Consider the following 23,715-nt stretch of genomic DNA (forward strand, 5'->3'; position numbering starts at 1 on the left):
TGTTTTGGTTTTAGGTCGGTAGCAGCTTTGGTTTTGAAAATATTTGAATTTGAAGTTTTTGAAAATGGGCCCCCTACGAATCGGCCCAGTTTCCCGTGTCAATAGGTTACGAAGTCAATGGTTTAACCTAAACTCTGAAATGTAGATATTGCCAATTTTTCCATTTGCAAAAAAGTCATGTCTTATACAGAAAAGCAGAATAAAATGCTTCATATTTCTTCGTGAAAAACAGTTGTGTGAGTCATTTTGTTTTGTAAAAGGTGAAGTCAAAACAAACGTAGAACCAAAGGCAGAATCAAAAGAAACGGTTTCATCATGCATTCAGTACTGGCAAGTAAATGAGGAAAATATACAAGAACAGAAATATAACAATAGTATATAATTGCATTCTAATAAAGTGGCAACATACAGTAAATGCTAATTAGCAGTAAATTACTTGTCAAGTATTGACCTTACTGTATATACAAGGTTATTTAATAAACCTACAGATTACAGTAAAAATAATGAAAATAAAGTACTACAATATGTAACATTAGCATTTATACTATCTACTGTACATATTAAAAACTGTACACACTTGAATTGAGTACTGTATGGTGAGCATCCTTGCCCGCAATGTTCCTAAAATGAACAGCAGGGGGTAGTAACACACAAGTTACCCGACTCAAATACAAGCTCAGCTCGTTATAGAATTAAAAAAAAAAAAAAAAAAAATTGCACTCAATATATACATTATATAGACAATATGGTAGCTCTCATGCATCTAAAAAATTCCCTTCATTTATATGGGAGATGGTAAAAGACACAATACATTTGCTTTGTATTAGTATTTATTAATTCAGTTAAGTCAGTGGGTCATCATTGTATGATTGCTTCTATTTTTTGTCTTTGACATCATACATTCACTGAAGCTGTCCAGGGCTCACCAAAAAGAGTCCCTCATTTTTGCTGGGAAAAATACATGGGAGGTATTTATTTATTAATATTAAAGTTGGAAAAGCCTGAGTTTCTTCTCTATCACAACAAATATAATCCCCACAGCATCCTTCACCTCTGAGGAGGTCCCCGTTGGCTCCTACCGGCAGGTGCAGGTATCCACAGACATTCCCGGATATACTTTCAGGACCATATTCCTTCCCGGGTCCAGGAAAAGCACGCTAAGAGGACTCATCTTTTCCGGCACGCAGCACGGTTCCGGAATACCAGGCACGATTCCAACGGCTCGTACTATGCTCTGGATGGTGGCGTGATTTGAAGGACGTACCACCTTGAGAAATTGAACGGGAATATGTGGGTTAGTAATGCTAGATTGCCTGAAAATGTACTTAAGTAAAATATATTCAATGAAAATAATACATTAGTACGATTTTTGTTTCTGTCACGGAGCCAAAAACCGCTTAGAATTTTTTTTTTTTTTTTTTTAAGCAATATTTTTTTTCTCCGCACAAAGTCATCTACAGTGAAGAATATAAGTATTTGAACACCCTGCTATTTTCCAAGTTCTCCCACTCAGAAATCATGGAGTCTGACTGAGAGAGAATCTAAAAAGAAAAATCCAGAATTCACTGCATTATTTTTTAAATGATTTATTTGTGTGATACAGCTGCAAATAAGTATTTGAACACCTGTCTACAGTATCGGCTAGAATTCTGACCATGAAAGACCTGTTAGTCTGCCTTTTAAAAGTCCACCTCCATTACACTACCATTACCCCTGGCAAAAAAGTATGGAATCACCAGTCTCGGACGAGCACTCACTCAGACATTTTATCATGTAGAACAAACTCAGATAAAAAGCTTGAAAAAAAAAATTGTTTCATCTTAGTAAATCTCACTGGAACAGCACCAAACCAAAGTTCCAGCATCATCACCTTTTCCAATGCAGATTCTTGACTCTTGACACCTTGTCCAATGCAGATTCTTGACTCTTGACAAGGTGATGTGGACAAGAATGCAGATTCTTGACTCTTGACAAGGTGATGTGGACAAGGTGTCAAGAGTCAAGAATCTGCATTGGACAAGGTGATGATGCTGGAACTTGTGTTTGGTGCTGTTCCAGTGAGATTCACAAAAATGACTGCCTGAAGAAGAGATCAAAATTCCCACTGTCCTTGATAATATGGGGCTGCATGTCAGGCAAAGGTACTGGGGAGATGGCTGTGGTTAAATCTTCAATAAATGCACAAGTTTACATTGAAATTTTAGACAGCTTTCTGCCTTCAATTGAAAATGTTTGTCATTTTCCAAGATGACAATGCATCATGCCACAGAGCTAAAACCGTTAAGGCATTCCTTGGAGAAAGACTCATCCTGTCAATGTCCTGGCCTGCAAATAGCCCAGATCTCAACCCTATTGAAAACCTGAAAAAAGAAGAAAAGAAAAAGAAAACCTGTGGTGTAAATTGAAAAAAAAAAAAGGTCCACAACAAGGCTCCAACCTGCAAGGATGATCTGGCAACTGCAATCAAAGAGAGTTGGCACCAAATTGATGAAGAATAGTTTGTCACTCAAGTCCATGCCTCAGAGACTGCAATCTGTCATAAAAGCCAGAGGTTGTGCAACTAAATTCTAGGGATGTGTTTTGCTTGCTATTTCTTTGTTTCTCAAGATTCTGTATTTTTTCCCCCAGAATGGAGATACTCCATATATATTTCCCTGCACTTGCTCTATAAAAGTAACATTTACTAACAATGATTTTTATTAATTTCTTTTAGTGTTTCTGAATGCTAAGGAGTTTCACTTTTGAACTAATTTATTATTTTTTTTCAAGCTTTTTATCTGAGTTTGTTCTACACAGTAAAATGTCTGAGTGAGTGCTCGTCCGAGACTGGTGACTCCATACTTTTTGCTAAGGGTTGTATTGCACTATCATATTACAACTGTTTTGGAAGGTGCATTTCTTTCTCTACTGGCAGTTTGTGTGTAGGAAGGTACTGGACTTGGTGGGCTTGGACTTGGTGCTGATGTGGATAAGTTGGCTGTAAAAGACAGTGCGGGATGCACACAGGTGGAAGGAAAATATTTCGGATGAGCATCTACAAAGAGAAGTGAAAAGTGGAAGTGGAATGATACATTATATTAGTCAAATAGCTGTTGATCGTGAAACCAGCATGACATTACAATAATAGCGCCTAAATTCTTGCAGCCTACTGTACCTGGCTCAATCAGGTGTTAGGATCCAGCCACTAACATTGACGGGCGAAGTTGAGAAATAAAATTTGAAGCACTGCAACTACAGAGAACCATCCAATAATAATGAACTAAATCATATATGATAACAAAAAATGATGATAATAATTTGAATATATTTTTTAAATGAATGGAATTTCCATTTTAATGAATTAATGACACATTTAATAACAAATGTTTGCATTTAAATCCATGGCAGTTTTAGTCCCCCATACCACTGAACTATGAAATTATTAATTGCACATATAATGATGTAATTATTTAATTAACCTTGGCACTTTTAGGCAAGGCAAATTTATTTGAATACCACAATTTAACACAAGGTAAAAGCGCTTCACATCACATGAAAATCGGCAAGAAAATTTTAGTCCCCCATACACTTTGTGCAACTTTCTCTAAAATTGGACGGGGGAGTAAATTTAACTGAAAGTAATCCACAGCTGGCTGAATACTGGAAATATTTCTAAAACAACAGGCCTGGCCAATGATACAGTATAATTTAGCCTTAGCAGTACTGTATTTCATATGAACTCTATGTAAATAACAGATTAGATTAAAAACGTTCCTATTCAACAAAGCTTATGGTCTGGCTAGTTGAAGTCGGAGTAGACTCAAAGTTTAGTCTAAGCTGCACTAGAAGCTATAAAGCTGGGGGAAGTACAGCCACTGAGTTCTATCTCCTTTTTCTCACTCTACCTACCACTCATCTTATTTTACAATGTTAATATCTAGTTGTCTAGTCTCTTCATCACTAGTCACCCGGTGTCCCCTTTCCCTCCTCCCCTCTGGGGAGGGGCTATTTTTCAGCTGCAGCCTCCTGACTGTTCGGACCCCAAGCTGGATGGACGTCCTCGTTGCTACCCCCGTCTCATCTGGCTAGATGGACCTCTTCTTGTTCCTTTATTCCACTGCATCTTTATGGACTGTAACTTCGCCTGCTAATTCCCATTAGTGGTCCTGGGGCTTCCTGTCTATCCGTCCTGGGAGTGGATCTCTCCTGACTGTGGTACTCCCCAAGGTTTCTCATTTTCTCCCGAAGACTCTGGGGTTTTTGGAGTCTTTCCTTGCCGACATGGAGGGTCTAAGGATGGGGGATACCCAGGACTTGAATTTATTTATTCATCTTTGTTGCTTCATTTGCTGTCTGAATGTGAATCATATTGCCTCTGCAAAGCATGTTGTTGTGATCCAGGGCTATACAAATAAAATTGAATTGAATTGAAATAAGCAATTGCGCTAAGTATACAGTACGTGTTTATGCAGTTGAAAAAAGTTTTTTTTCATCACAACAAACCTCTGTCTTTTACACGTTTATGCTCCTCTTCTTTCTGGGTGAGGGTGAGTGAGACTAAAGTCTGTGGTGAAATTACCGCATCACAGCAAACAGTGAAACGGGCAGAAGGAACACTAGAAAAATGATTTCATTATTATTAAAATTATTTATTCCAATATGTTTTGTTGTTTTTTTGTTTTATTGTCTTGTACCATTTTTTTGAACATTGCTATCATCAAATATTATTTGAAGATTTTTCTTGATGCCCTTTTGGATGCTGTGACGCCCCTAGCATTTGCCTGGCTTGCTTTATGGACCGCACGGGTCTGTAGTAAAGATCAAAGAGCTGTCCAAAGACACCAGATATACAGTGTATCACAAAAGTGAGTACACCCCTCGCATTTCTGCAGATATTTAAGTATATCTTTTCATGGGACAACACTGACAAAATGACACTTTGACACAATGAAAAGTAGTCTGTGTGCAGCTTATATAACAGAGTTAATTTATTTTCCCCTCAAAATAACTTTAAATATCTAAACCCCTGGCAACAAAAGTGAGTACACCCCTTAGTGAAAGTTGTCAATATTAAAATACGTACAACATGTCAACTGTCAATATTTTGTGTGGCCACCACTATTATCCAGAACTGCCTTTACTCTCCTGGGCATGGAGTTGACCAGAGCTTCACAGGTTGCCACTGGAATAATCTTCCACTCCTCCATGACGATATTGCGGAGCTGCCGAATATTTGAGACTTTGCGCACCTCCACCTTCCGCTTGAGGATCGCCCAAAGATGTTCTATTGGGTATAAGTCTGGAGACATGCTTGGCCAGTCCATCACCTTTACCCTCAGCCTCTTCAGTAAAGCAGTGGTCAACTTGGAGGTGTGTTTGGGGTCATTGTCATGCTGGAACACTACCCTGCGACCCAGTTTCTGGAGGGAGGGATTCATGCTCTGCTGCAGTATTTCCTAGTACATGTTGGAGTTCATGTTTCCCTCAATGGAATGTAACTCTCCATCACCTGCAGCACTCATGCAGCCCCAGACCATGACATTCCTACTCCTCATCTGGTCGCTGCCACACATGCTTGAGACCATCGGAACCAAACAAATTAACCTTCGTCTCATCAGACCATAGGACATGGTTCCAGTAATCCATGTGCTTTGTTGACATGTCTTCAGCAAACTGTTTGCGGTCTTTCTTGTGTACCGTCCTCAGAAAAGGCTTCCTCCTGGGGTGACAGCCATGCACACCAATTTGATGTATGGTCTGAGCACTAACAGGCTGACCCCCCACCTCTTCAATCTCTGAAGCAATGCTGACAGCACTCCTGCGACAATCTTTTTAAAAAAGCATTTGGATGTGACTCTCAGCATGTGCGCTCAGCTTCTTTGGACGACCAACCCGAGGCCTCTTCTGAGTGGACCCTGCTCTTTTAAAACGCTGGATGATCTTAGCCACTGTGCTACAGCTCAGTTCAGGGTGTTGGCAATCTTCTTGTAGCTTCGGCCATGTTCATACAGCGCAACAATACAATAGTCTTTTAAGATCCTCAGAGAGTTCTTTGCCCATTGGTGCCATGTTGGAACTTTCAGTGACCAGTATGAGAGAGTGTGAGATCTGCACTACAAATTTGAACACACCTGCTCCCTATGCACACCTAGTAACACTAACGAGTCACATGACATTTTGGAGGGAAAATGACAAGCAGTACTCAATTTGGACATTTAGGGATGTGCATTTTTTCATAGGAGTGTACTCACTTTTGTTGCCAGGGGTTTAGATATTAATGGCTATATTTTGAGTTATTTTGAGGGGAAAATAAATTAACTCTATTATAAAAGCTGCACACAGACTACTTTTCATTGTGTCAAAGTGTCATTTTATCATAGTTGTCCCATGAAAAGATATACTTAAATATCTGCAGAAATGCCAGGGGGTGTACTCACTTTTGTGATACACCATACAATTTTAAGAGCACATATTTACTTTTACACAAAACAAATTTTTTAGTACAAATGTTTCTTAAAAAACAAAAACAAAACAAATTATGTGTGTCTGTATATGTGAGTACATGGTTTTTAAGCTCTTCAAATTTAATGATTATAAGTTTTAAACATGTTACTGTCTCACCGAATTATTTATAAACAAGAATAAAGTAGAAAAATGCTTGTCTTTATTAAAATGCTTCATTGAGTGAGTCCGCTCATATCTGCTCAAGCTGCTCACTTACACACAATGAGTTGCCACAGCAACTGTTTACCAAGTTAGACGATTATTGACGCATGCCGCGAAGTTTTGGCTTCCAAGCACGTCTGGCAAGATCAAACTTTATAGTCTGTCAATCATCGTTAACTTTGATAAGCAACTCCAGTGCACTACCTGACCAAGAAAAGCAGAAGGAGGAAGATTGATACTACGTGATCGGATCGGACAGCTCATCTGTATGTATGTATTAATTTTTTTCAGTTGAACAAAAAATCCGCGATGCGCCGAGGGTGCATAGTTTGAAGCACGAAGTAGTGAGGGATCACCGTAGTTGAAAGTTTGACCTCCTACCAGAACTGTAATGTGTTTAATTTTAGCAATTTCTGTTGTACTAGATTGTTTATTTTACACTGTGTAAGTTTTTTTCCTTGCTCACCTTCGGGATGGGGAATCCACAAGAACCAGCACAGTAATAGGCATCAAATGACTTGGGAGCTAAAACCCATTCACTCCATCCTATGTCAGCAAAGTCCACCTTTAGGTAGCGCCTTGTGCAAACCCGAGGTTCGCTCCATTGCCTCCTTCGGGCTTTCTTCATTGTCCTCTCATCAAAGTTCAACACCTCTCTGCTCTCCTGGTTCTGCTTCTTTCCTGTCGTGCTTTTGGATTTGGCGGGGAAATAGGTGCTCTGCCACAGTTCGTGGTTCTTTAGAGTGTTGAACTGGACTTCTGGAATCTCGTTCGTTTTGATCTGGAGTTTCAGCTCTCTCCGGATTCTCGAGGCTGATGCGGAAACATCTTCCCCAGTAGCAAAAGGTCCGTACCTCTGCAGGGTTGCGGCCACGCTGTTGGGCTCATCTATCGCTTGATCGTCAGCATAGAGAATTATAAAAGGTGTTTTATCTTCAAAGACGGGCTCCTGGTTGTTAAGGCCTCTTTGCTGCTGATTTGCCTTTGGGACCAAATTGGTCTCCACAATGATGATGAGATCTTTTCTGACTTGCTTAATCACTGCTGTAACATCCCTTGATTGCCATGCTCCTTTCTTTAAGGAGCTTATGGTGAAGTTACCCAGCGGGGTTGCAGAGTTGGGCGACAATCCATGAAAGAGGATCTGCAGACCAGGAGGACGTTGATGGACGGCGACTGACGGGTGCCGAGGTCTCCGGAAACGCCAGGATCTCTGGTGCTGACGCTTGTTGAAGAAGTGGAAGGAGGCAGAGAGGATGACCTCTGAGTCTTGGATGGTGGATAAGTTGAACTGGAACATTTCTTTTCCGTGCAATACTCCTGCATGGGGAATATGGAACACAATGACAATTGATAAAAATGAAAATGAATTCAATCTTTCTTGCTGGTATACATGTTAACGCTGTAAAAACTACTTTCATCATAACCTAACCTAACCCTAACCCTGACCACAACCCTATTGAGAACCTGTCACACATCCTTAAAGCTGTAGTGTGAACTAATTTCTTCACATGCCAAATAGGGTCACAAGTAAAGTAATTAAACATTGTCCACCAAATAAAGCATGAAAAAATAATTTATATGTTGTATATTTGTCAAAATAATCGCGTTTCCGAAGTTCGAGCCTGAAAGGGGACGAACCCGGAAGTGATACGTCACACCGGGAACAGTGTTGGCAGCTCCATACATACGGCCGCCAAACAAAGCCCTTCAAACAATGATTCAAACAGCGATGTAAGCGATAGACCGAGCGCAAGGGAGGAGATCCAAGTTTTTGAAGAGTTGGAGGAAGAAGAGGAGCTTGGAATTTTATGTTGGATCTAACATGTATTAGCCAGACGCTAATCAGAATGCAAACAATCTACCTAGACTACCTGACATGGAATGGATACAAGACCCATCGAGATTACAACATTGGTAAGATATAGGCTGTTATTATTTTTATGATTTGAAGATGCAGGCATTTGCACATAATGTTATGTTTTTGTCTATCTGATGACATTGTTAAAAAAAATAATAATCAGACTTCATGTTCATTTTGGCAGATCCGGCAGCTCTCGTGCATATAAAATAATAATACAAAAACGTTGGGGGGAAAGAAGGAGATGAGTCGTTGTTATATCTTGACCGAGTGACCCACACGACACCTTTATTGGCTTTTACAACTTTACTCAACGTCTTGCCAAGTGACTCTGAACAACAACGTTTCTCTCTTCGTGAAGGAGTAAGGCACAAACAATAACACATCTAAATGACATGCGTACACTCTACTGGTGAATTCCCGTATTACAACTAAATAATATCCACTATGTCACAGTCGCCGATGACTTTCTCCACTTTTTTGTGGCAACAATAAGAAAACAAAGTGGCGTCTAATGGCGTGAGGAAATGTAGTTTTTTCACACAAGCGAACAGATTACAAAGCACCAATTCAGTGTTGTCCCGAGACTACATTTCCCATGATTCACTGCGTGGCCTGCGCGCTCGCTGATTCGCTGCCAGACATTAAAAGCAACACTTGTCACCTGTCAGCGGCTCTCGCGAAGCGGCGAAACACAAACTAGAAGGCTATCTGCAATGTGACCGTGAATTACCGCGACGCCGACCGGCTTATGTGCACATCCACACCCCTTTCCCGATTGACAGTGGATTAACCCTTTCGGACAAGATCGTAGATGACGCACAATTTAAACACGCTTAACCTAGCGAACGCAACAACAACTATGATCAGGGATAGCCTCGGCTAACGTCGCTAGCTTATACTGTTCATTCCACAACAGTTGGCAGCTCTGCTTTGACAAAGTCATCAGTCATCTATCCAAAAATCACACTTACTTTTTGGCAAATCCTTGATCATAAGCAGACCGGTTAAGGAAGCAGGCATCTTCGAAGTGTTTGCAGCAGAGAACACTACTCGATGATGGCGTGAAATTCATTCGCTTCGTGCGAACGAAAGATGTCCATTTACGTGCCCTGCTATCCTTTGGCCACTCATACAACTTTTCGTTTGAGTGAGAACAAAACATCGCCACACACCGCCGTGGCATCTTACCGAGAAGACATGCAACAAACAATACTGTTCTATGGGGCACTTCCCTCGCACTTCCCGGTGTGACGTAATTTCCGAAGATTTCCGAAGATTGCCGAAGAAAAGCATTTTCATTGTCAAGGGCGTTGCTATGGGTAAAACAAAGAATCTGGAAGGGTTGCGTTAAAAAAATAATGAAAATATGCTTATAATTGTTTAGCCATTGATATTATTCAAAAACATGGTTGGCCAACCTTACTTCAAAGTTCCCCTTTAAAAAGAGGATCCATGAGGGTACTTAAATAATAAATAAAATAAAATAATGATACTAAATAATAATGAAATAACTTATAAGTCAATGCCGGTTTAATTTTAAGTCTAAGTGAAGAATTAATCAAAAGTACTGTACAACAAATGCAACATTTCCTTTTTTTGACTCATTATTGTTATTGTTACGTATTTATTTTTTAAGTAAAGTAATTTTGGGACTTTAAGGCTTACCCACCAAATTTGACACAAAAATTGGTTCATGCAGTGCTGGCCATAGGTATTGGCACTCCTGCAATTCTGTCAGATGATACTCAATCTCTCCCAGAAAATGATTGCAATTACTAATGCTTTGGTAGTAATATCTTCATTTATTTTGCTTGCAATTAAAAAATACAAAAGAGAATGGAAAAAAAGAAAAATCATTAATATTTTACACAAAACTCCAAAAATAGGCCGGAAAAAAGTATTGGCGCCCTTTGAAAAATCATGTGATGCTCTCTAATTTGTGTAATTAACAGCACCTGTTACTTACCTGTGGCACATAACAGGTGGAGGCAATAACTAAATCACACTTGCAGACAGTTAAAATGGATTACTCAACATACATAAGTACTGTATTTCTTTATTATAACAATAAATCAACAAGATGGCATTACCATTGTTAACATTGTGTTAAAGCGATCCATGGATAGAAAGACTTGTAGTTCTTAAAAGATAAATGTTAGTACAAGTTACAGAAATTTTATATTAAAACCCGTCTTAAAGTTTTCGTTTAAATAAAATTTGTAAAATTTTCAATCAAGAAATAAACTAGTAGCCCGCCATTGTTGATGTCAATAACAGTCTATCCATGGATAGAAAGACTTGTAGTTCTTAAAAGATAAATGTTAGTACAAGTTATAGAAATTTTATATTAAAACCCGTCTTAAAGTTTTCGTTTTAATAAAATTTGTAAAATTTTCAATCGAAAAATAAACTCGTAGCCCGCCATTGTTGATGTCAATAATTACTTACACAATGCTCATGGGTGCTGAAGCCTATAAAATAAGTCACACCCAAGCACCAGCAGAGGGCGAAAAAACTCCAAAAAACACAACAAGTACACATTTCACTGTGCTGTCATTTTAATCTGTTTGAGAGGGCATTTGTGCGTTACTTGCGTCAAATATTTTAACGTGATTAATTTAAAGAATTAATTACCGCCCGTTAACGCGATAATTTTGACAGCCTTAGTTCAAATCTGCATGTTTTCTAGAAAAGCACACACAAAAAAAAAAAAAAACGAATTGATGCGACAAAAAAAGGGCAATACAACATAAAATGGATCAAATCTTTAGGAGCAACGAAAGCGTTCAGGTGGCTTATTTATCATATTTAGTTTTATTTGCTTGGATGGGGAGGTTCAGAACATCTTAGCTGTCAATGTGCACTTTGGACTTATATTTGTTCATTTATGTTAGGCTACTTATTCATTTCCTTATGATTTAAAAAGTCAGTTTTTGCACGATCTTCAAAATATATTCCATTTCACTCTGCATAATATAAGTCATTTGTACTTATTTTTCTGAATGTATGTTACTTATATCTTTATTATTACAAAAAAAGTAGATGTTTACATCAACTTGAATTTTAATATACATCCTATGTTCTTAAGTAGTTAAAATTGAGATTTGGCGTTTAGTATGTGAGGAAATGAGAGAAAATAAAAATTAGGAGATGGAGGTTGGTGTAATTGCTGTTTTTGTTAACTATTATTTTGCAAATCATTGAAAAAAATACAATTTTGAATGAAAATCAATTTTTGTATGTGTCATAGAAATAATTGTGCTAAAACAATTTTCTTTGCATTTCAGTAGTTTAAGAGGTTTGAAAATAATTAAAAAAAAAAAAAAAAAAAAAAAAAAAAAAATTAAATAAATAAATTTATGGCTCTGTGGCGACCTTCACGTCGGGGAGTTCCGGCCAGAAATTCAAGCCACTTTCATCCCTGATTATCCGACAGAATTGCAGGGGTGCCAATACTTTAGGCCAGCACTGTAAGTTTTTCATGTAAAACAAAATATTTCAACGTAATTTGTTTGCAACCTTATTTTAAGCTGCACAACTAATGTGCAAAAAATGAAACTGTACAAGAAGCCTTTAATATGACTGGTTGGGATTACTTTCTTCAAATTGGAAAAAATACCTTTGGCTGTGCTTTCCCCCCTTGCTTACATTAAGTATTACAAAATCAGATGATTTGAACAAGACTCACCGCAAAATACGTATGTGATCGGGACACCCTGTTTTAATGACACTTTTTTGTCAATTTCGACACTTAAAATTGAATGCGTGCAAATGTGTATGCTGAGACTCACTGCGTGCAGCTGTGAAGCTCCTGACTGTGTTTCCCTCTTTGTGACTTTGCGGCTCTTTGCTGTATCGTTCGTAAACTTTAAACATGCTGCTGGTCACCGCGTCCGGGCCGGAGTTCGCATGCGTAAAAACGCCCCGCTGCGTAACGCTTTGACGCACTATTTCGCTCACATCCTCGGGCATTCTTTCAGTCCAAGCAGACTCCAGAATCACCAAAAGACGTACCGCAAAGATTAACCACTTAGCCATGATTGTGGTAAAATATTCCTTGGAGAAAAAAAAACAAGGAAATGTATTCCTTGTGTTATTCAGGTAATCCACATTGGACAGTCCTCGGTGTCCAAAATGCGAACGGTACTGCTGCTGAATGACAGTCCAACTGTAGTCTTACCGCTCTCAAGTTGTAGTGATGTGGGCTTTAAGTGCGCCCACGCAAATAGAACATCACGCCCACACCCATGTACGCAACTGGCGTTTCTACAGGGGTGGGTCGTTACTTCTTGATGGTTTGTGGTCATTGGGCATTTAAAAAAAGGCAGATTAAGTAGGAAACTGTCGGCACCAAAATTAGAATGTGCAATTCCCTCCTAAATGGAGTGTGAAGGAAATTCACTTATGCTACACCCAAGGGCAAAAGTGAGTACACCCCTCGCATTTCAGCATATATTTAAGTATATATTTTCCAGTGTTGTCACAGATTACTTAAAAAAGTAATTTAATTACTGATTACACCTCAAAAAGTAATCTAGTTACTTTACTGATTACTTTATTATCAAAGTAACTAAGATACTTTAAAAGTAACATATCAGTTACTTTTTACCAATTTTTCTCCTTTGCTGCCTCAACATAAAAATAACAGAAAATTTTCATCACATGTAATTGAGTTTTTCACATAAAGCTTAATCTTTGAGTTAGCGGGGGTTTAATTAGTCGATGGAGTTGATTTCAACCACCATTGACTCGCCCTAGCTTAGTCATTCCGGAGCCTTCAAACTAACAAATAACTGACAAACTGCACAGAATTTGTTTAAATAAAGTCCAACGACTAATTAAATCCCCGCTAACTCCAAGATTAAGCCTAATGTAAAAAATTCTGAACTTCCCCTTTGAAATAAAGACCTAGCCATTAAAATGTTGTCTATAAAAGTTGTAAAGCAATAAAACAACAAAAAATAACGAAATGAACAAAAACCCTACAACATACAATTTTCATAATGGGTCAAAATCATTTTTCGAACAGATCATGTGAATAGCACCTTGAGATTATCCTTTGCTTTGCTTAGCCAAAACTACACCAGAGGAGGCAAGATGGATATTTAGAATTTCTTTAAACCTAAGCTTTGAAACACTACCAACAACAACTTGAACAGTTGATTGAACTCGAACAGTGTCAAGATGTGTAGTGTTTATATATATATATATTTCACTTTTTTTGCCATTCCACATGTTCGTTCATAGTTTTGATGTCTTCAGTGAGAATTTACAATAGCAGTGAAAATATATAAAACGCAAAAATTATGAAGTGTGTCCAAACTTTTGACTTTCGTTTCAGTCTTCAACATGCTTCTCCCCCCAGTCCCACAAATGTAAAACTCAGCCTATGATTACAAACTAACTTTAAAATGTACATAATTACACATATTATAAAGGCTGGTTGAAAACTGTTGATGTGCTGGCTGTCTCGTTACCTGTTGGTTTTGTATCGAGTTTTTTTCGCGACGCGTTGTGCTGTAATTCCAAGTGCTTCCTTGTTGAATTGGATGTCGAGTATATAGCGGTCGACAGTCTTTCTGAGCCAGCGCAAAGTTTGCAACGCACGGAGATATTTTTGTCATCTTTACTGGATGGATATGTGAAGTAATGGCTGTATCTCCAGTGAGCAAATGCAGCCGTTTGTTGTATCTCTCCGGCTCCTTTACTGTTACCATCCTGATAGGTAGCCAGGCTATGTGGCAGACGGCGCGCATACAGCATGGTAATACACGTGACCCGTTTTTTTTCCTGTGAGAAAACGTGAGATGTGATGTTACTCCCAAACTCAAGAGCAGTATTTTCTATTCAAATGCTCTTCGTACATGACTACAGTATTCTTCATTCTACATACAGTATGAGGCAACAACAAAATAGTAACGCACAGACACTGAAGAAACTAACTTTAATCAGAAAATGAACACGATAGATTGCTCTTTACTGAAAGAAAGTAATCAGATTACTAATCTGCACTGATCTTTTCATGGGACAACACTGACAAAATAAAACTTTGACACAATGAAAAGTAGTCTGTGTGCAGTTTATGTAATACTTAATTTATTTTCCCCTCAAAATAACTCAAAATATAGCCATTAATATCCAAACCCCTGGCAACAAAAGTGAGTACACTGCATGGGAACTACGTACAACCCTAAATGTCCAAATTGAGTACTGCTTGTCATTTTCCCTCCAAAATGTCATGTGAGTCGTTATAGAAGTGCTGTCAGCATTGCTGCAGAGATTGAAGAGGTGGGGGGGTAAGCCTGTTAGTGCTCAGACCATACGCCGTACTCTACATCAAATTGGTGTGCATGGCTGTCACCCCATGAGGAAGCCTCTTCTAAAGACGGTACACAAGAAAGCCCGCAAACAGTTTGCTGAAGACATGCCAACAAAGCACATGGATTACTGGAACCATGTCCTATGGTCTGATGAGACGAAGATTAATTTGTTTGGTTCCGATGGTCTCAAGCATGTGTGGCGGCGACCAGGTGAGGAGTACAAAGATAAGTGTGTCATGCCTATAGTCAAGCATTGTGGTGGAAATGAGTCCCCCACCTCTTCAATCTCTGCAGCAATGCTGACAGCACTCCTGTAACGAGTCACATGACATTTTGGAGGGAAAATGACAAGCAGTACTCAATTTGGACATTTAGGGATAAATGTAGTTTCTAAGGTGTGTACTCACTTTTGTTGCCAGGGGTTTAGATATTGATGACTATATTTTGAGGTATTTTGGGGGATAATAACTCAAAATACACAAATTTGATGTAGAGGGCGGCGTATAGTCTGAGCACTAACAGGCTGACCCCCCACCTCTTCAACCTCTGCAGCAATGCTGACAGCACTCCTTCGACAATGTTTTAAAAAAAGCATTTGGATGTGACGCTCAGCACGTGCGCTCAGCTTCTTTGGACGACCAACCCGAGGCCTCTTCTGAGTGGACCCTGCTCTTTTAAAACACTGGATGATCTTAGCCACTGTGCTTCAGCTCAGTTCAGGGTGTTGGCAATCTTCCTGTAGCTCCGGCCATCTTCATGTGGCGCAACAATACAATAGTCTTTTAAGATCATCAGAGAGTTCTTTGCCATGTTGTGCCATGTTGGAACTTTCAGTACCAGTATGCGAGAGTGTGAAAGCTGCACTACAAATTTGAACACACCTGCTCCCTATGCACACCTGGACCTAGTAACACTAACGAGTCACATAACATTTTGGAGGAAAAATGACAAGCAGTACTCAATTTGGACATTTAGGGATAAACGTAGTTTCTAAGGTGTGTACTCACTTTTGTTGCCAGGGGTTTAGATATTGATGACTACGTTTTGAGTTATTTTGAGGGGAAAATAACTCTATTATATAAGCTGCACACAGACTACTTTTCATTGTGTCAAAGTGTCATTTTGTCAGTCTTTTCCCATGAAAAGATATACTTAAATATCTGCAGAAATGCGAGGGGTGTACTCACTTTTGTGATACACTGTATATCTGGTGTCTTTGGACAGCTCATCTCTTTTTTTTTCTTTTCTTCGCATCCGATTTATACTCGCTATGTTTAGAGTTTATAACAATGACAGATTTTAATTTCCCGCTTCAGGGCACGTACGCAGTGTAGCCTTGAGTGCACCAGGGTCAAACCATTCTCTGCTAAAACAGAGGGCGTGTTGTGCAAAAAACAGAAAAAATATATATTTGAAATATGTGAATGTAAAGTAAAATAAATTAAGGGTCATTCAGGGGCTCCTATGGTCCTGAGGCCCGGGACAACATACCTGATTGCCCCCCACTGTCGACGGGCTTGGCTCCATTTATATTTTGCTATTTGGGTTAGTAAAACTACTCTTAGAAGTGCATTTTTCTTAAAAAGTTACTCAAGTAAATGTAATGCAGAGTAAATGTATTGCAGTCTGTTGCCCAAAGGTAGGTGGAACTTGTCACCAGCATTATTGATTTGTAGAAACAATAGATGTAAAATGGGTGGATAGCGCCATTTGTATTACCCTTTCGATTGTTCTTTGCCTTATACTGTATTGGTTCCAAATGGCAAAGCATATAAAATACTGATGTTTTCATATTTTCTACTAAGTACTGTATTTTATTTCCAAAGGAACTACATCAGCACCACATGAACTCTCCTTGTAGCCTGTAAACTGCACGGGGGGGTTTGGAGTGGAGGTGGGGGGTGGGGGGGGCGTTTTACAACACTGATTAGCTGCCACACTGGAGCTAATTGAAACCACTGTGAGTATATGTCATGGCCACATTTCTCTTCATAGTCTCCAACTTTTTGGTGGGCAGGCTCCAGTTATATGGGAAGTAAAGAATATGTCAGCGCTAAGTTTTTTTGTACGGCTCCTAATTTGTGGGATTGAAAATACAACCCAATGAGCACAAATTGTCAATGATCATAAAGTCACCTCATTATAGCAACCTTGCTGCCAGGCTTATGCTCATACACGTCAGCGTGGTTCCCAAAATAGCTGCAAAACAAGGTGCTGGGTGTAGAAATAGTGGGAATGAAGAAAAATAGTCATTATTATGTGCTTTGAACCTATATTCGCCTGACGTCTAGTTTATGGATAAACGCAGGCATTTTATCCTGTGCTTCAAGCTAAACAGCATGCAAGTGAAAAACATTGTAACAAATTACTCAGCTTACCTTACTGTGGTATTTTGATTGGAAAAATACTTAATTTTTCAGAACACAAACGTTCGCTATTAAAAATAAAATGGTGACTCCAATCCAAGGGCATAGGTTTGCATAGGGACTATAGGGACATAACACTGTAAACTTTACAGGATGCTCAAATTATCCCCACCAAACTTTAAGCAACCTTAAATGCATTATATAATGAGGTCAGTTATACAGGTAATTTAGATTGCCTCTGCATATGTTGTAAGGATAGAACTGACCCTGCCATTATTAATGTGAATTATCTTCATTTTGTTCAAACTTACATTTACCCCTTTTCACTTGCTGAATGCACCCCCCTCAAACGCATATTTGATTGGCTGATGACTTGACCCAACCCCGACACACACACACACACGTTTACACTCACACAACACCGACAGAAATACATGTCGACAACATGCCGCCTCCTCCACCCCCTTTGAAGAGGAAGGTGTCATGATTGTTTGTATTCTCAGTTCATTTTCCTGTATTCAGCACCTGATTGAGCCAGCTGGGCGGGGTAACGTGACACACATTTGCTGCATTAGGAAGGCTCAATATTTAAGGAAGCCTGTCACCATCTGCAAGTGTCGGATTATTACATGCCAACCTGCTTGCTTACCGCTGTGTGCATCATCTCAAGTTCTACTTGCCAGTTACGGTTGTATCCTTTGTTATCACATTGTTGTGCTAGTATTTTTGTTGGACTTTGCTATCATTTATTTTAGCCTTTTTCCGGCCCTTGTGCCTTCTCCTTAGTTTATTCGCCGACTAGGTTCGTGCCATTTTTATTTTGTATTTTGTCTCGCGTGTTCTGGCGTGCTCCCTTAGTTCTCGTTTTTGTAATAAATACGACAAACTTCCACCTCTGTGTTGGATCCATGCTTAACGGCTTGCCATATCATAACAGAATAATCCGACCACATGGATCCCACAGACTTGGAGGGGTTTTGCTATGCTCTGGCTGATCACGGCCGCATGATCAGTCAACATGAGCAATCGCTACGCGAATTAGTGGATATGATCAGTTCTTTAACTACAAGGATCGAAGACATGACATCCCCTGTACAAACTGGTGGTACCGTTAATGTGGTTGCGGCGTCGGAACAATCCAACCCGCCGGCGTCATTTCGGGAGCCGGTATTGCCACACCCCAGTCGTTACAAGGGCGAACCTGGCGCATGCCGACAATTTTTACATCAGTGCTCCCTCATCTTTGATCAGCAGCCATACACGTTTGCAAATGACAGATCCCGGGTAGCATACGTAATGAGTCTACTCACCGGTAAAACTGCTACATGGGCCATGGCGGTAAGCAACACAAGGTCAGCGATTCGTAATTCATTTGAAACTTTCGAGACTGAGTTCGTGAGAGTTTTTGATCATCCGGTTAGGGGCAAGGAGGCAGCCAGCCGCCTGCTGGATTTTTTTCAGGGTGATCTGACCGCGGCTGACTATTCCATTCAGTTCCGCATTTTGGCGGCGGAGTGCGGTTTTGGTGAGGCAGCGCTGTGTGGAATTTTTCGACGCGGGCTGTCTTCTGAGATCAAGGATGAGCTGGCTTCCCGGGACACGCCTTCGAGTCTGGAGGAGCTGATTTCCTTGTCCATCTCTCTGGATGGTCGGCTGAAAGAACGCGAGAGGGAACGGGCCGTGGAGCCCCGGGGATGTCCATGGCCGTCGCCGAGGAGCTGCCCGACTGCCGTCGGTGTGGACGGCTTCGTTGGGTCGCCGGTCGTCCGGGCGCCATCACGGAGTCCAGGCTCGATGAGGGAGGAGTCCATGCGAATCGGCGGTGGGCGTCTCTCTGCGGCGGAGCGACGGAGACGGATGAGAGCAGTTGTGTGTCTGTACTGTGGCTTGCCGGGACACCGTCTCGCCGCTTGTGACGCGATCCTCTCGCGGCGACCTGGATCTGCTCTTCCTGTGGTTCCCCTTCCCCGAGGGGGTACGGAGTTCGTGCATGACAATGTTCCATCAAGTAAGTTGCCTCGCGAGGAGTTAAAAGAACGAATATCCCCCCGGGATATTACGAGACTGCAGTTACAGGGGAAAATGTCGCATGGTGGGGTAAGTATTGGGATTACTGCTCTGATTGATTCAGGGGCGGACGATTGTTTTGTGGACCAGAGTGTTGTCGAAGCACTTAAATGTCCATTAATAAAGCTCGCTAGGCCCAAAAGGGTTTTAGATCTCGATGGGCGACCCCTGACAGACGTGACGTTTATTACGCCGCCACTCAAAACTAAGCTGTCAGGGAATCATTTTGAGGTCCGCAGTTTTCTGGTTATGCCACGTAAATCGGCCCCAGTTGTGCTGGGGCTTTCCTGGTTAAAGGTGCATAACCCTCATATTGACTGGACCAAAACACAAATAGTAACATGGAGTACGTTTTGTTATGCGCACTGCTTACGTTTTGCATGTTTACTTCCCACTCAAGCGCAGACGGCCACCGAGCCGGTTAATTTGGTGAACGTTCCTGTTGAATATCATGACCTCCAACAAGTTTTTAGCGAAGAGCGTGCTAAGACTCTACCACCACACCGTCCTTACGACTGTGCAATTGAATTGTTGCCTAACGCCCCGCTACCCAGCTCTAGATTGTACCAAGTCTCGAAACCGGAGCAGGAGGCAATGAGGGAATACATCTCCTCTTCCTTGGCTGCTGGCCTCATTCGTCCTTCATCTTCCCCTTTGGGGGCGGGGTTTTTCTTCGTCGGCAAAAAAGATGGGGGTCTTAGGCCGTGCATCGACTACCAGGGTCTCAACGAGATTACTATTAAAAACAAATACCCGCTGCCGTTGTTGGATTTGGCTTTCGCTCCATTAAAATCAGCCACCATATTCACAAAATTAGATTTGCGCAGTGCTTACCACTTGGTCAGGATTCGGGAGGGTGATGAGTGGAAAACCGCCTTTAAAACCCAGCTCGGGCATTTTGAGTACCTTGTCATGCCTTTCGGTCTCACAAACGCACCTGCCGTATTCCAGTCTCTCATAAATGATGTATTGCGTGACATGTTAAACGTTTTCTGTTTTGTATATTTGGATGACATTTTGATCTTCTCAAGAAACGAGCAGGAACATCGCCAACATGTCCGCATGGTTCTACAAAGACTTCTCGAGAACAGATTATTTGTCAAGGCCGAGAAGTGCGAGTTTCACCGTGGGTCGATACGGTTCCTGGGTTTTATTGTGGAAAAAGGAAAGCTCAGGCCTGATCCTGCTCAGATCCAGGAGGTGGCAGAGTGGCCGACTCCCACGTCACGTAAGCATTTACATAGGTTTCTCGGGTTCGCCAACTTTTACAGACGTTTTATTCGCAATTACAGTATGAGGACCGAGCCACTCACTAGATTGACTTCTAACAAACGGCCCTTTGCATGGTCTTCGACGGCAGAGGCTGCATTTTTAGGCTTAAAACGGGCATTTACAAGTTCGCCTGTCCTAGTCCACGCTGATTCTGCTCTTCCTTTTGTGGTTGAGGTTGACGCATCGAGTTCCGGAGTGGGGGCCGTCCTGTCCCAGAGGTCTACGGTCGACCAGAGACTGCACCTGTGCGCATCCTACTCCCGCCGCCTCAGCCCGGCGGAAGCGAATTATGATTTCGGCAACCGGGAGCTGCTCGCTATCGTGCAGGCATTGCAAGAATGGAGGGACTGGTTGGAGGGAACTGAAGAGCCGTTCCAGATTCTCACTGACCACAAAAACTTAGAGTACCTTCGGGCAGCCAGACGCCTCAACTCCCGCCAGGCCCGTTGGGCATTGTTCCTGACCCGCGTTAATTTTGTGATCACTTACCGTCCAGGGTCGAAGAACGGGAAGCCCGACGCCCTGTCGAGACTCTATGAACCATTGGAGGAGGGACCTTCGGAGGAGCCGGTGGTACCAGACAACCTGATTGTTGGTGCACTGCGGTGGGAGGTCAAACGTCTTGTGGAGGAGGCCTTGCGGGGTGTAAGGGTGCCGGGAGGCTGCCCCGCTGGCAAATTGTTTGTCCCAGATGCACAGCGCGCAGGAGCGCTAAAGTGGGGCCACGCTTCAAAGTTTGCCTGCCACCCGGGCGTGTCCCGCACGTTCTTTCTAGTTTCACAGAGGTTTTGGTGGCCGGGCATGCGCAAGGACGTCACGGACTATGTCTCTGCTTGTAACATCTGCGCTCAAGGCAAGGCAGTTCACTGCTGCACCCACTGCCTGTTCCGTCTCGCCCCTGGTCTCATGTTGCGCTGGACTTCATCACTGGTCTCCCACGATCCAGGGGCCATTCTGTCATCTTGACTGTGGTGGATCGGTTCTCCAAGATGGCGCACTTTGTCGCGCTCCCCAAATTGCCCTCAGCTCTAGAGACTGCTGACCTGTTAGTGACTCATGTATTTCGGACTCACGGCATTCCAAGTGACCTTGTGTCAGATAGAGGGCCACAATTCATCTCACGGGTTTGGGGGGCATTCTGCAAGGCCTTGGGGGCCACATCCAGCCGGTCTTCTGGTTACCACCCACAGTCAAATGGGCAGACGGAACGCGTTAATCAAGAACTGGAGGCGGCCCTTCGCTGTGTTTGCTAACTGCATCCGGCCTCCTGGTCATCACACCTACCTTGGGTGGAGTATGCTCACAACACCCTGGTTTGCTCGGCAACTGGGAGGTCACCATTCATGACCGCATACGGGTTCCAGCCTCCGTTGTTCCCGTCGCAGGAAGCCGAGGTGGTTGTGCCATCTGTCCAGGTCCACTTGCGGAGGGCCCATAAAGGCTGGAGGGACGCAAGGGTTGCACTAGTCCGCACAGCAGCCCGCAACCGTCAGATTGCTGACTGCCACCGAAGGCCTGCTCCGGTCTATCGTCCGGGCCAGATGGTCTGGCTATCAGCGCGGGATTTACACCTTGCTGGAACTTCTAGGAAGCTGAGCCCTATATACGTCGGTCCCTTCGCTGTGGACGCTGTGGTGAATCCGGTCTCTGTCAGACTGAAACTTCCAAGCTACATGAAGATCCACCCCGTTTTCCATGTCTCCCTGCTGAAACCGGTCTCCACCTGTCCCTTGAACCCCCCGCCAGTGCCTCCTCCTGCTCCTCGTGTTGTCGACGGTGGGCCGGTGTATACGGTGCGTACGATTCTTGATTCTAGGAGGCGGGGTAGAGGGGTGCAGTACCTGGTCGATTGGGAAGGTTATGGCCCAGAGGAACGCCAATGGGTCCCCCGCTCCTGGATCCTCGATCCGTCGCTTTCCACTCCCTTCACCCCACGAAACCAGGTGGTCCGCCAGGGGGCGTCCGTTGAGGGGTGGGTTCTGTCATGATTGTTTGTATTCTCAGTTCATTTTCCTGTATTCAGCACCTGATTGAGCCAGCTGAGCGGGGTAACGTGACACACATTTGCTGCATTAGGAAGGCTCAATATTTAAGGAAGCCTGTCACCATCTGCAAGTGTCGGATTATTACATGCCAACCTGCTTGCTTACCACTGTGTGCATCATCTCGAGTTCAACTTGCCAGTTACGGTTTTATCCTTTGTTATCACATTGTTGTGCTAGTATTTTTGTTGGACTTTGCTATCATTTATTTTAGCCTTTTTCCGGCCCTTGTACCTTCTCCTTAGTTTACTCGCCGACTAGGTTCGTGCCATTTTTATTTTGTATTTTGTCTCGCGTGTTCTGGCGTGCTCCCTTAGTTCTCGTTTTTGTAATAAATACGACAAACTTCCACCTCTGTGTTGGATCCATGCTTAACGGCTTGCCGTATCATAACAGAGGGATATTAGAATTTTTTTTTGTCGGCCAGCAGCAGCCACAGTAATTTCAAAAGACGCCAATGTTGTGGATGTGGGAAACACACCAATAATTTTGCTACTGAAAGTCCGACCTGCATCAGAGTTAGCATAACATTAAACTGTGAACTTGCTAACCTGCAAAACTCAAGTATGAAGCTGCATAGAGAGACGTGTCCTTCTTTTTGTGATTTCTACAGTTAACGTTAATTAAACTGTGAGAAATGTAGTGAACTCTGGAAACTACAGAACAAGAAACACGTGAGCAAGAAGCTGCTTAGAGAGCGACGGGTGCTGCATAACCTCATATGTTGATCACACAACACAACATACACACAACATAATCATAATTAACTACACTGCTGGCCTAAAGTATTGGCACCCCTGCAATTCTGTCAGATAATGCTCAATTTTGCCCAGAAAATGATTGCACGATTAAAAAGGCTTTGGTAGTCATATCTTCATTGTTATTGCTTGCAATGAAAAAACACAAAAGAGAGTGGGAAAATAAATTAAATCATTATCATTTTATACAAAACTCCCAAAATGGGTTGGACAAAAGTATTGGCACCCTTTGAAGAATCATGTGAGGCTTTACTAATTTGTGTAATTAACAGCAACTGTTACTTACCTGTGGCATATAACAGGTGGTGGCAATAACTAAATCACACTTGCAGCCAGTTAAAATGGATTAAAGTTGACTCAACCTCTGTCCTGTGTCCCTGT

The 23,715-nt window shown here is 41.9% G+C and overlaps 1 protein-coding gene across 1 annotated transcript; it reads right to left on the minus strand.

The window, feature by feature from the left end:
- Positions 1-778: 778 nt before the first annotated feature.
- gdf10b (growth differentiation factor 10b) lies at positions 779-12,673 on the minus strand. The gene is made up of 3 exons (XM_057826473.1): positions 12,301-12,673; positions 7,112-7,965; positions 779-1,267 (listed from the first exon to the last, which is right to left on the minus strand). The coding sequence occupies exons 1-3, from the start codon at positions 12,545-12,547 to the stop codon at positions 1,076-1,078; spliced, it is 1,293 nt and encodes a 430-aa protein (XP_057682456.1). The 5' UTR covers positions 12,548-12,673; the 3' UTR covers positions 779-1,075.
- Between the last annotated feature and the right edge of the window lie 11,042 nt (positions 12,674-23,715).

Source organism: Corythoichthys intestinalis, chromosome 21 (assembly GCF_030265065.1).
Source record: "Corythoichthys intestinalis isolate RoL2023-P3 chromosome 21, ASM3026506v1, whole genome shotgun sequence".
NCBI classification, from domain to species: Eukaryota; Metazoa; Chordata; class Actinopteri; order Syngnathiformes; family Syngnathidae; genus Corythoichthys; species Corythoichthys intestinalis.